The sequence below is a fragment of the Alosa alosa genome, chromosome 24, assembly GCF_017589495.1.
Source record: "Alosa alosa isolate M-15738 ecotype Scorff River chromosome 24, AALO_Geno_1.1, whole genome shotgun sequence".
Lineage (NCBI taxonomy): Eukaryota > Metazoa > Chordata > Actinopteri > Clupeiformes > Clupeidae > Alosa > Alosa alosa.
In genome coordinates this window covers 2,202-15,593 of record NC_063212.1, presented here as the reverse complement: position 1 = coordinate 15,593, position 13,392 = coordinate 2,202, and the positions used below count along the sequence as shown (strand labels likewise).

At 47.9% G+C, this 13,392-nt stretch overlaps 1 protein-coding gene across 1 annotated transcript in view; it reads left to right on the top strand.

Moving 5' to 3' along the window:
• LOC125289408 (voltage-gated potassium channel subunit beta-3-like) overlaps positions 1 to 13,055 on the top strand; it is a 159,955-nt gene extending 146,900 nt beyond the window's left edge. The window contains exons 11-14 of the mRNA XM_048236219.1: positions 260 to 354; positions 11,339 to 11,459; positions 11,853 to 11,941; positions 12,710 to 13,055. Of these exons, the coding sequence (XP_048092176.1) occupies positions 260 to 354; positions 11,339 to 11,459; positions 11,853 to 11,941; positions 12,710 to 12,799 (395 nt within the window). The 3' untranslated portion in view covers positions 12,800 to 13,055. The remainder of the gene's footprint in view (positions 1 to 259; positions 355 to 11,338; positions 11,460 to 11,852; positions 11,942 to 12,709) is intronic.
• Positions 13,056 to 13,392: the final 337 nt, after the last annotated feature.

The following is a 13,392-nucleotide window of genomic DNA, read 5'->3' as shown; positions in this document are numbered from 1 at the left end:
CAAGTTTGAAAATAAAATGCATTTTCCACTATCAATCGCCGGAAGGAGCAAAATGCATTTCATTGTATTGTAGGCCTACTAAATACATGTGACAATAAACCAAACTTAAACTTGAAAGGCCCATATCTGCCAATACCGATAGCCTAGCGTTTCCCATACCAACAGTACTCAGTGACTTCGAGAAACAGAGATCTACAGTATGTGAAAAATGGCCGGAATTCTCATTTTAGAGTAAAAAAAAAATAAAACTCTCTCTCAGGTATAGGAGCCATGACCTGGTCTCCATTGGCTTGTGGTCTCATCACAGGGAAGTACTGTGATGGAATCCCAGATGGTTCCAGAGCAGCAATAAAGGTAGGTTTGTGTGTGTGTTTGTGTGTGTGTGTGTGTGTGTGTGTGTGTGTGAGTGAGAGAGAGAATTAACCCAGAAAATGTGCAAATCTAAAATGTGAAATGAAAAATGACTAATGAAAACATGTGAATATTGCACAATAGTTTTTACGCTTGAGGTGGTTTTTCAGACACATCGAAATATAGTGAGCAGATAACAGCAATAATTGTTCACTAGTGGATACAAGCACCACATTTGCCATGTTTATTCCTCTTCGTCCCCTTAGAATTATGAGGTTCTATCTATGTTCTATGAGTAGTTCTGAGATATTGAGCTTCAAAGTCTTAGAATTCCATAGAGTTATACTGATAAGAGGAACAAACCTCACCTTCTTAAAGGTGCCATGTGTAATAATTGAAGTAAAAATATAAAAAAAATGAGCTACACGCATCAAAAGAATGAGAAGAAATTAGGGCGATGATGTCATTTAAAAAATGACAAGGTATAGTGCTGCAGAGATATCAACCTGAATTAGCATGCTAAATTACTAGCCACAGCCCGACAGGTGTCATAATACCAGTTTCGGCCATGGGAGGCAGTATGCGGGCAACATTGTAACAATAGCAATTGTTGTCCCACGGACCTGTTGAAGTGTGACACCTGAGTCAGGGCAAGAGGTGAATGCACTGAATGTATACGTGTCCCAGAAAACTAATAAAGTATTGCCCCGTTGTGCAGAATTAACATATTATGTAGCCCGAGTGAGTTAGAAGGAGCAGAATATAACAAACATAACCACCAGCCAAACTGCAATACACGTGTCTCGGTTGTTACTCTAAGGTAGACCAACTCACTATCTGGAGGTATACTGCCCCCATCTTTTATGGAATGTGGAGTATGAATTGATTTTTTGGCGGACATTACACATGGCACCTTTAAGTTGTCACAGGATAAAAACTTGACAAAATGTCAGATAGAACCTTCTAATTCTAAGGGGACGTCTTGAACAATTAATGAAGTTCCCAGGTCCTTTGGAATAAAAACAGCCCCATAACTTCACAGACCTTCCACCACACTTGTATTTAGGCATGGGTTTCTTTTCAATATAGTCATTCTTCTTTGTATGCCAGACCCACCTTGAGTGTTTGTTGCCAAAAAGCTACATTTTCATTTCAACTCACCACAGAACACAAATCTAGGCAAAGTCTCAGTAGCACTCAGCAACTCAAGCCATTTAAATTTGTAATTAAAATACAAGAAAGTCTTTTTTCTATTCTGTCCACTTTATTAATTCATTAGCATGATCACTTCTGATGTTTTGATGGCCCCAAGATTAAACTTTTTTCTGTAACCCTCCAGCAGTGATTGTTATGGATTTATTGCTTCTCTTACCATCCTTACTGTGTGAGGGGGCAAAATAAAGATGTCTTTGTCAAACAAGTTTGTTACATTTCCAGTTGATTGGAACTCCTCACTCCTCATTGTTGGTATATATGGGCATATTTAGGCATTTTCATTTTTACATCCATTTCTGGACTTAAGGACTGTTCAAACCATTTTTTGTCATTATCAAAATTACTCTGAAAGTGATCCGCAATGATTTCATTCTTTGTTTCATGCTTCATGCTTTGTTATGAATTGTCATTCATATTAACTAAAGCGATACTTTTTTTGCCGTTATCGTCCTTTACAGAGGTCAACACACTTTCCCTTTATTTGACCTGTTTGTCACTTTATATTCATATCTTATACTTATTCATTTGGCTGACATTTCAAACTGACTTACAATTATTCCAAGAGCCATTACCCTAGAGCCTACATAAAGCTGTTAAATGTAGCGGGGGGTGGGGGGAGCGGTATACCGCTAAACCGCAGTAATTTCTTGCTTTCCAACCACGGTAAGAAAACATCCATACCGTCTCAGCCCTACACAACAGTGGCTACTGCATGCTGGACCAGCTCCTTAGCTACTAGGCTACCACCACACCTTAATGAAACAGGAGTCATGGATTACGGCTTGAAGTTCATAGACTGATTAACTTAAAGAAATGGAAGATGGAGGGCGCTGTATAATGAGTGTAAAAAAAGTATGTCTAAGTGTAACGGATGCCAGCTAGCTTAGCTGTGCGTGTGGTAACGTTGGTAAACCTCATTCCCCGATGCCTCAAAAGTGCTGCTGGCATGCGAGCGAGCTAATACTGGACTCTTAGCTCAATTGACAGCACGCTTGACTCCCGATCCGTGGAACTGCTGTTTCGCGGGTTCGAGTCCGGGCGTGTGCAGCGCTGAATCGAGCAGGTTCAACACAAGGCAGGTTACATATGCAAACCCAAAGGATTACGTATCAATATTAGTAACCATTTGGTCTCAGTGGATAATGTTGTGTTTGTGTGTAAGGATGAGTGGATATATATGTGTTTCCAGTCTTATTCTGACTACAAGAGTCTGTGTTTCTATATAATATAGGGGGTTGTTACATTTTAGTGGTTTTCTATATGTTATTCTTTTGGTTCTTTGTTTAATACCACAGAAACAGGACGCAGACAACCCTTCAATTTGACCCCAAACATGAATGTGTTTTAATTTTTTTTTTAATGCATTATAATTAGCCAGGAGTTTCCTAGATCTTTGTTTAGATGATTACCTTGGGTTTACTTTGCAACACTGTACTGCTGTGCATACAACAGGGCTACCAGAACTCTGTTGTTACATTCAGAATAAATAACTATTCTTTCGCAAGCCAGCCTCAAGTTTTACCTGCTCTTAACTACATTCGGATCTTCAGGGTCTACCCAAGAAGTGCAGTTTATGTGGGTCAGTGTGTGCATGCGTGCGTGTGCAAGAGGAGATCCTATGATATCCAGTGTTATTGTGTGTGTGGAGGGGGTGGGGGCGGGGTAACTGTGTGTCTTAATGGTGAAGCTAAGAGTCTGTCTCAAATGCCGTACTTCCGTCAGTACACTTCGATATCATGCACTATGAGCACTATGCACTTACGTCCGTAGAGCGTAATTTTCAACAAAGTAGTATCGTCTCAAATCGGGTGCTACGCCTATACACTTACCGGAAATGACGAATGACTAACGTTGTATTTGGATTTTGACCGCGAGCGCGCCAAGATTTTAGCCTGCTTTTGTTGTCATTAATAAGCGCTTTCAGATATAACCTCCGGAGTACATGCGGAGGTTTGTCAAATGGAGGTCCTACCCTTCGGATGATTCAGATATGATGCTAACCTGCGGACCTAATACTGACCTTATACGGACGTATGTGTGAACGACATACACGCACATTACAGAATCTCCGTGCGGTTTTTGAGTGAGGGGCAGGGGCTTGTAGAGTTTACAAGATGCGAGATATGACGCAGATTTTATGCGGCCGCTGCCTGTCACAGCTGGTTTTTGTTTACAAAGAGTAGCCTATGCATTATGTAGGCTAAAGAAGAGAAATCTATTGTGCGTAGGCTAATATTTGAAGTAGGCTAGTCAAGTAAGCAAACAGTATTTGTATGTGTGCTTCGAATAAACACATTTATCTGTTTTTAACGTTATGTACCAGAATTACTTGGCTATAGAACCACATCTGGTTTGTGTTGGAGAGAGAGCATGCACAAACTTTATGGTAGGCCACCAGCCAATTCAGTAGGCTAACTCAAGACTTCAAGGCCATCATACAACGTTTTTAAGCAACAAACAAAATAGCCTACTAACATAACAGTGAAGTTGTTGTTCAGGGGTCACCACAGAGGGGGGGTGAAGCCACTGCCACATCCCGGGTGGATGAGGCAATGAGGACAGGCGGTGTCACTGATGGCCTGCCCCCAATTGCCTCATCCATCAATGTGTACCGCTTCCAAGAAGCGGCAGTGGCCTCACCCCCCTCTGTGCTGACTCCAGTTTTGGGGCACTTCAGATCCTGTTATTTAATGACAGGATAACAAAAAAAACACCCCAACGCAATGTTGTCAGGAGGTGGCATTATCAGCCAGTCTAGTAGGTATAGAGTTGTTTTCACCGCAGCCATATTGACTAAACATGGACGTTATTAATTACATCAAATTAGTCCTTTTTATGAAAACTTATTGCAAACTATATAATTCACAACTCAACATATTTTGTGACGTCTTCCCTTACAGGCAAAGTGACCAGTGACATGTGAAATTAATAATCAACTAACCTTGAACTTCTGTTTTAAGTTCTCCCACTTCTTTTTTGCAGAAGGCTGGGGTCACCTTCCCTCCCAGCCTTTTCTCAGATATGAAGTTTCTAAAGAAAACACATGTGGACATTGCAAATGCAGAAAACAGTTAATAATATTGTAACAATCTTGCAAAGTTGTTTTAGAAAAATCTTTATTGGTTACGCACCAAAACACACGAACGCATAATGCCGGGCCAGACCTGGCCCTTATGCTCCAGCACTAAACATCTATGTGAGGCTGTATCTACAACACACACTAGTTAGACCCGGTTATGAACACTGTAATCAACTATAAACATAAACACGACAGTCAGGACGCACAACATTGGTAACTTGCATGGTTAACATTAACATTCAACATAACACATCAACCGAACAGCATCATGGGAGCACAGTCATCAACAGCTAGGCTCAGATCATTACACAGCCCCCCGAGACTCAGTCCATGTCCCCTTGAGTCAAGTCTTACCCTACGTCAGTCCATGAGCCTGGCTGGGACGCGACGCTGGCGTTGTGGGCGCCCCGCTGTCGCGGCGGTGACTTCCGGTGAAGGCTGCACGGTGATCGGTGTTAGAGCCACAGCTCCATTGTCACCAAGTTCCACAGAGTCAGTGTCAAAGTCTCCACGACCCTCAGCTGAGGCCAGGGGTCAATACGGGGCCAGTCGATCACGGTGGAGAGCCACAACTCTCCGACGCTTAATCAGTCTCACACGATAGACCACATCAGACAGCTTCTCTAAGACATCGCACGGCCCGACCCACTGGCTAGTGAGTTTCGGGGAAATGCCTTTCTTTCTCTCCGGGCAGTACACCCACACTTTATCGCCGGTCTGGAACTCCTGGCCGCGACAGCGCGTATCGTAAGCTCGCTTTTGAAGTATTCCAGCTTCACTCATAGCCTGCCGGGCCAACTCGTGTACTCCCTTCAGTCTCTCGCGTAGCTGCTTGTAGTATTCCAGCCCTGGCTTACCTCCAATCTCCGCTTTCGGAGGCGAACCGAACACCAAGTCCACCGGCGTGCGTAGCTCTCGCCCGAACATCAGAGCTGCCGGTGTGCATTTCGTTGACTCTTGCACCGCTGTGCGATATGCCCAGAGCACCAGGGGCAAGTGTAAGTCCCAGTCCTTTTGTCGGCGGTCGGCCAATATGGCCAGCTGCACTGCTAGTGTCCGGTTAAACCGTTCCACCAGCCCGTCGCTTTGTGGATGCAGAGGTGTTGTTCTCGTTTTCCGGATGCCCATGCACTGGCAAACCTCAGCAAACACCTCTGCCTCGAAATTCCGCCCTTGGTCGCTATGGAGCTCTTCCGGTGCCCCGAACCGGCAGAACATCTCAGTGTCCGCTGTCGTGTGGGCGCTCTGATCTGGGACCGCATACGCCTCCGGCCACTTAGTGAAATAGTCCATGGCCACGAGCACGTAGCGATTTCCCCGCTCTGTGACTGGCAGTGGGCCCATGACATCGACGGCTTCCCGCTTCCCGCTCCCTGCGTATTGCTGCAGCGGAGCGTGCGAGCGTCGCGTGGGGCCCTTCTTCGCTGTACAGGCGTCACAGCAGTGAACATGCAGTTCAACGTCCAGCCTGCATCCCGGCCAATAGAAGTGGCCTCTCAGCCGACGAAGAGTCTTTGCAATGCCGAAATGAGCCGCCCCCATTGCCCCATGCACATGTTCCAGTACACAGGCTCGTAATCCAGCAGGAACCAGCAACTGGAAAATGTCAGATTGTCTATCGGGAGCTCGCCAGTGTCTATACAACAGTCCTTGACATGCTACTATTCCCGGCCACTGTGAATAAATCGCTTTGGTCTCTGGATCGAGTGCTAATACGTCAGTCCATGGCGGTCGCTGACCGGCTTCGATCCATGACCACACTCAGCCGAACGTGGCGTCTTCGGATTGCGCCTTCCGGATCTCCTCCCTCGACATCACGTCCACCGGCGACTGCGCGTCCGTGGCCCCAGCTGCTGCTCTGCAGTGCTGCGTTGTGGTGTTGGGCTGCGGTCGCGTTGTCTCCGTCTCTCGATCACTGTAGCTGGTAGGCGGAAGGCGGTGGAGAGCGACCTCGGGTGCTGCTGGCGAGTGTTGATTCTCTCGCTGGCGTGAAGCTGGCGAGCGGTGGCTCTCTTGATGGCGCGGCGCTGGCGAGCGTTGAGTCTCTCGCTGGCGTGCTGCTGACGAGTGTTGGCTCCCTCACTGGCGTGCTGTTGGCGAGCGTTGACCCTCTCGTTGGCGCGACGCTGGCTAGCGTTGAAAACAGCGACTCTCTCTCTGCCAGCGGTGATGCAGCCTGTAGCCGACGAGCGGGCTCCGGTTGAGCCGCGGCCAGGCTCCTCTCCTCCCTCCGGTGGCAGTGTTGGCACTGGTCTGCTGCACACGGGCGCACTGCCACCACCACAGCCAACAGTTCTCTGTGGGTCACGCAGTAATTCTTCTCCGCTCGGTCCAGTGAACGGCAGAAGTATGCGACCACTTGCTCGCCCTGCTCGCCTGCTTGTGAGAGGACGGCGCCGACGCCCACGTCGCTGGCGTCGGTGTCCAGGATAAACGGCAGTCGAGGGTCAGGGAAAGCGAGCACTGGGGCCTCACATAGCGCCCTCCGCAGCCGCCGGAATGCCGCGTCGCACTCCCGTGTCCACTCGAAGAGTTGGCCTTTGTGCGTCAATCGATGCAGCGGGCTGGCGACTGTAGCAAAGTCCCGAATGAAGCGCCTGTAATATGACGCCAGGCCCAGGAAGCTCCGCAGCTCAGCACCGTCGCGTGGAACAGGCCAACGTCTCACCGTCTCCACCTTAGCTGGGTCGGTGGCCACTCCGGCAGCCCCCACGACATGGCCCAGGAACCCGGTTTGCCTCCGGAACAGGTGGCACTTTTTCGGGTGCAGTTTGAGCCCAGCACCTCGTATGGCGTCGAACACCTTCTCCAGATGTCCTATGGCACCGGTGAAGTCCGTTGCATGACACAGGATGTCGTCCAGGTAAACCACGCAGCATGTTCGTGGAATGCCCGCCAGGACACGCTCCATCAACCGCTCGAAGTTCGCTGGCCCATTGCATAGGTCGAACGAAGTACCCGGAACTGCCACAGCCCTTGCCCGATGGTGAACGCTGTCTTCGGCTGAGCTTCCGGGGCTAGCTCAATCTGCCAGTAGCCACTGCGCAAGTCCAGCAAGCTAAACCAGCAGGAGCCGGCAATGCTGTCCAGCGCGCTCGTCAATCGCGGGGAGCGGGTAGGAGTCTTTCCGGGTTACCTGGTTGAGGCACCTGTAGTCAACACAGAACCGCCACGAGCCGTCCTTCTTCCGGACGAGTACAGCTGGCGCAGCCCAGGGACTACTGCTTGGCTCTATTACTCCTGCCGCGGCCATCTCCTTTATCTTTTCTTCAGCTGCTTGTCGTTTGGCGAACGGCAAGCGATGAGGTGGAAGTCGGATGGGCCGGGCATTTCCGGTGTCGATATCGTGTTGGACCAGGCTCGTTCGGGTGCAGTCCTCATCTCTTGCGGCAAAGATGTCGGTGTACGCTGCTAGTAGCCTCCGCACCTGGCTACCCTGTGCTTCACTCAGCCCCTCACAGCTACGAGTGCAGAGTTCATTTACGGCTTGCTTTGTCTCTACAGAGGGCCGCGCTCTCTGAGCGGAGAGTGGTGATTGCTCAACCCGCTCTCCTGGCTCCTCTCTAGTGGGCGTGAGCTGAGCAGTGGCGGACTCAGCAAGCGGACCTGGATGAGGCCTGTTGTTTTCGCGGGCTTGTGTGGGGAGGGGCGGAGACTCAGCAAGCGGACCTGGATGAGACCTGTTGTTTTCGCGGGCTTGAGTTTCGCGGGCTTGTGTGGGGAGGGGCGGAGTCTTGGATGGCGAGCACTCTTTGCGAGTTTGCTTTCTGCGGGCTTGTGTGGAGCGAGTTGGCGGGTTCTTCGTCACGCCAGCTCTCCGCACTTCGTGCTCTGTCTTCCCCGCCGTGTGCAACACTACGCTGCTCGTCCCTAAGTGTAGTGTGAACCGGGAAATGTCCACCACAGCCCCCCATTTCTCTAGCACGTCCAGGCCGAGAATGCAATCATCCTGAATGCTAGCCAACCAAAGCTGGCGGCTCGCCGTCTCACCGTTGATGCACACACACACCACTTTTTGTCCATACAGTTCCGCTCGCTCTCCGGTAACTGTGGTGATGCGTGTTTTTGTCTCTTCCCAGCCTCTGGGTCTGGCTACCAGCGTGCCGGGTAAGAGACCGGGGCGCACCAGCGAGATGGTGGAGCCAGTATCGGTCAAGTCCCGTCTAGCGTACAGTCCACATAGAGTCCTCTTGTTTGGCCGAGCCGGCCCAGCCGTATGCAGTCCATAGCCAGGGAGGTAGTGAAACTTGAAGGTGGCATCCCTCCCGCCGTGCCACCTCCCTCTAGTTTGACTGGGGCGCACGCGTAAGGGGTGCTGGGGCGGGACAGTACCTCGCAATGTGCCCCGGCTCGCCACACCGGTAGCATCCGTCTCCGCTGGCCGGCCTCTTCCATTCGCGTGGGCGGCGTTGTGGTGGCTGTGCTGTGGTCTGTCGCGTCGTCTCCAACTCCCCCCCGTCTTCCTCCATCGATGTCTGGCGTACGCAATGCCTCGACTCCGTTGTGTGGAAGATGTTTTCCACCCGTTCGGCCTCCGCCCGCGCCACGGCCAGCGAGCTGGGGGCGCTCAGGCGAAGGTGTTCTCTCAGCCACTCCGGGTGGATGCCTCGCACAAACGCTTCCAGTGCCATCTCTTCATGTAGACTCTGGCTGTACGTTGGGTAGCCCCGCCGGGCATACAGCTGCAGGTCAGCCGCGAACTTGCCCAGTCTCTCGCCCTTGTGGCGCCGTCTGGAAGCGAGTTGTTCGCTGGTGAAGATCCTCTGGCCGAATCGTCGTTGCAGAGCGGCCTCGATTGCAGTCCAGGTTGCTTGCTCTGCCGGTGGCAGGTCTTCTAATACTTGTAGCGCTTCCCCCTCCAGAGCCAACGCCACCTGTACGCCCGTTCTCTCCGCCGACCAGCCATTCAGCTCGGCTGCCAGCCGGACCTGCACCAGGTATGTCGCCAGCGGCCTCTCACCATTGTAGCGGGGCAATTTGGCGTTGGGCGCCCTTCTGCGCCGTCGCGCACCGGGACCAGCCGATTTCCATCGCCCCGTGTGGGAGCGGGTTCCAGTGGCGGGATGCTGCCATTAGCCTGGTTCGTCTCCTCCTGTGGCCGGGGGCGGGTTTCTTCGTTACGGTCACGCTGCAGGCTGGCTCCGTCTGCTGGGCCCAGCAGGTGGCCATGGGCGAGCGCACTGTCGAAGAGCCGTCTTGGCAGGAAGCTCATCATCGCCGGGGTATCGGTCGCAACTTTCTCCTCCCGTCCAGTAGGGGTCGGCATCCCACTTCTGACACCAATGTAACAATCTTGCAAAGTTGTTTTAGAAAGATCTTTATTGGTTACGCACCAAAACGCACGAACGCATAATGCCGGGCCAGACCTGGCCCTTATGCTCCAGCACTAAACATCTATGTGAGGCTGTATCTACAACACACACTAGTTAGACCGGTTATGAACAATGTAATCAACTATAAACATAAACACGACAGTCAGGACGCACAACATTGGTAACTTGCATGATTAACATTAACATTCAACATAACACATCAACCGAACAGCATCATGGGAGCACAGTCATCAACAGCTAGGCTCAGATCATTACAATATAATGTAAATGAATAGTTACACTTTCCAATGATGTACTTTAGGTCATACTTACTAATAGTTCATAAACGTATGCTTACTATAGTTGATTTAATGACTTATTTTTGTTTACTTACTCGTATCCATTGATGGCTGCGTTTCGTCTTCCTGTAAACAGGGAGACATTGGCCCTGGGGTCCTCGTCCGTCCCTAAGAACAAAATATACCGACAACGGACTCTCAAATCTATAATAATATCACCAATGTACAGTAAAGACTGCCATTAACAGGCTCTATCATATGTTTTTAACACTGCCAGCATTCGCGTTATCGCTTTCACATCAGCCTACCTCGTTTCCCACTTTGAAAAACCCTGACCTACCTACACTCGCGCTACAGGTCATTCAATTACAGACCGACAAACAATAACCTCTAAATATAGACATGCAACACTTCAAACATCTTAAATATGACCATTTTGATCATGCTTCCTAGCTAGCTTTTGCGAGTTCGTTCACTGTACCGAGTTAAAACTAATCGCTGATTTAACTAAATAAACATAGTTATGGCGTATATCGGGCAACAATATAATAGTACTGCGTGTAAAACAGCAATATAGATCATTTGCATTAAATGTCATATTATAACTTACATCTGTATGGACCTATAAGGTCCTGCTCCACCACCACTTCCAGCAAATTACTCCCGATATCAGCCGCCATGATCGCAAGTTTGAATTGGGTTGATAGTCCCTCCCCTTCCGCTTCGTAGCCAAGATGGCTACCTTTGAGGGCGAAAAGTGTCCAGCGTTGCACACTCAGCCTTTTGACCGTTATGAGTACACCATTCGGGTACTTGCAGCGCACTTCGTGTCGTTGGAATTTTCGGTGTGAACACCCTCACGTACTCAAATTAGGTATTGTAAGTGCAGAAGTACGGGATTTGAGACACAGTCTAAGACAAGGTCAGAGATTCCTTCAGCTACTGTCTATTGTCAAGTGTTTATTAAGTCAGACTAGCTATATATTCATCTGAAGTAATAATAAAGATAAGTGTGTGTGTGTGCGTGTGTGTGTGTGTGTGTGTGTGTGTGTGTGTGTGTGTGTGTGTGTGTGTGTGTGTAGGGTTATCAGTGGTTGAAGGATAAACTCCAGGGTGAGGAGGGGAGAAGGCAGATGGCCAAAGTGAAAGAGCTCCACCTCCTGGCTGACAAACTAGGGTGTACCTCTGCTCAGCTGGCTATAGGTGAGACAAACTCACTCACACACACACATATAAATACAGAGAGAGAGATAGAAGGGCTTGAGGAGGCAGAATGAACAAAGAAAAGCAGGATAAATTATGGCTAAATTAAATATTGGATATACAGTATGGTCAATCTCCTGCTCAGCATTCCTTCAGAGTACGTATCTCACACCTTTCCCCCTTTTTCTCTCCTTTTCTCCTCTTTCTATCCTCTCTTTTTTCATCTTACTCTCAATCTCTGTAACCCACACTGTTTTTCTCTCCCTCTTTCAAATTCAAATAAGCTGTATTGGCATGACCATGACCTTGTATAGCGTATCAAAGAGTGTCTATATTCAAAATATAGTGTGTATATGTGTGAATGTGTATAAAATAGAAATCTCTTTCATTCAGCCTGGTGCCTCAGAAGTGAAGGAGTGAGTTGTGTGCTACTGGGCGTCTCAAATACAGAACAGCTTCTGGAGAACCTGGGTGCTATACGGGTAACCACAGTCACACCACAACACGTACATTACTGTATATGCAGGGATAATTTTCTGCAGATGTTTATAGCTAATGTACACAACATACACATTATCTTCGGGAATACTCATACACCTACCAGAAGTAAGTAAATCATAATTTTAAAGCAGCTGAAATGCAAAGGTGATGTTGGCTTCTACATACAGTACAGGCCAAAAGTTTGGACACACCTTCTCATTCAACGTGTTTCCTTTATTTTCATGACTATTAACATTGTAGATTCATCAAAACTATTAATGAACACATGTGGAATTATGTACTTAACAAAAAAGTGTGAAATAACTGAAAACATGTCTTATATTTTAGTTTCTTCAAAGTTGCTATTTTTTTAATACCATATTCAGCAAGCCATAACTTGACAAATATTCATCTGTGGGCCAAATAACTTTGCATTCATTCATAATGTTGATGCCTTCAGTGAGAATCTACAATGTAAATAGTCATGAAAATAAAGAAAACGCATTGAAAATAGAAGGTGTGTCCAAACTTTTGGCCTGTACTGTACATAAAAGCTCTCAGACTATGGAATAACCTTCCATATCATTCAACTTTGCTTTTTTTCTGGCTCTGTGGTTTTTGTCTTCATATTGTCTACTGTCTGAAAGCCAAAACATAACCTCATATTACCTCATTAACATAACCATCATTATCCCTCACACCTTGACCACAACCAAAGCACCACCTCATTAAAACAGGCTTAGCTCACTCATTCTTTTTATTATTCACAGGTGCTATCTCTCATGACTCCCCAGATGGTGTACGAGATTGACTCACTCCTGGGGAACCGTCCACACTCGAAGAAAGAAGCACGTGCCTAATTGAAGAACAGAGAGAGGGAGAAAGAAAGGGAGAGGGAGGGAGAGAGATAGACAGCGGCAGTAACTAAATCTCCCCTATCGTTTCTAACCAAGCTGCATGACTATGTTGATTATTGTCAACATTAGTGTAGCCAACATTAGTGTATGTACAGTATTTAACTACCTAGTAGGTTCAACATGCAATGATGCCATTATTTCAAATATATATTTATATACTCAATAATAATAATAATAATAATAATAATTATAATGCAATATCCACACACACACACACACATATATATATATATATGTGTGTAAATCAGGTTTAGGTAAGGGCACTTCAGCCGTGAATGTGGGCATGGGAGAGCAGTGCTAAACCACTTCCCCCGCCCACATTTTTCCTACTGGTCGGGGATCGAACTGGCAACCCTTTAGATCCAAGCCCGAAGCCCTAACCAGTAGGCCTCAGCTGCCCCCTGTAACAAGGCATAATGTAATAACACCGCATTATGTAGTAACTCGACAAAATGTAATACATTTTCATGTCATTATGTACATACCTAGCCTGGGTTTTCCCATGCTGCCTTACGCGCATAATTTTATTCACGCTG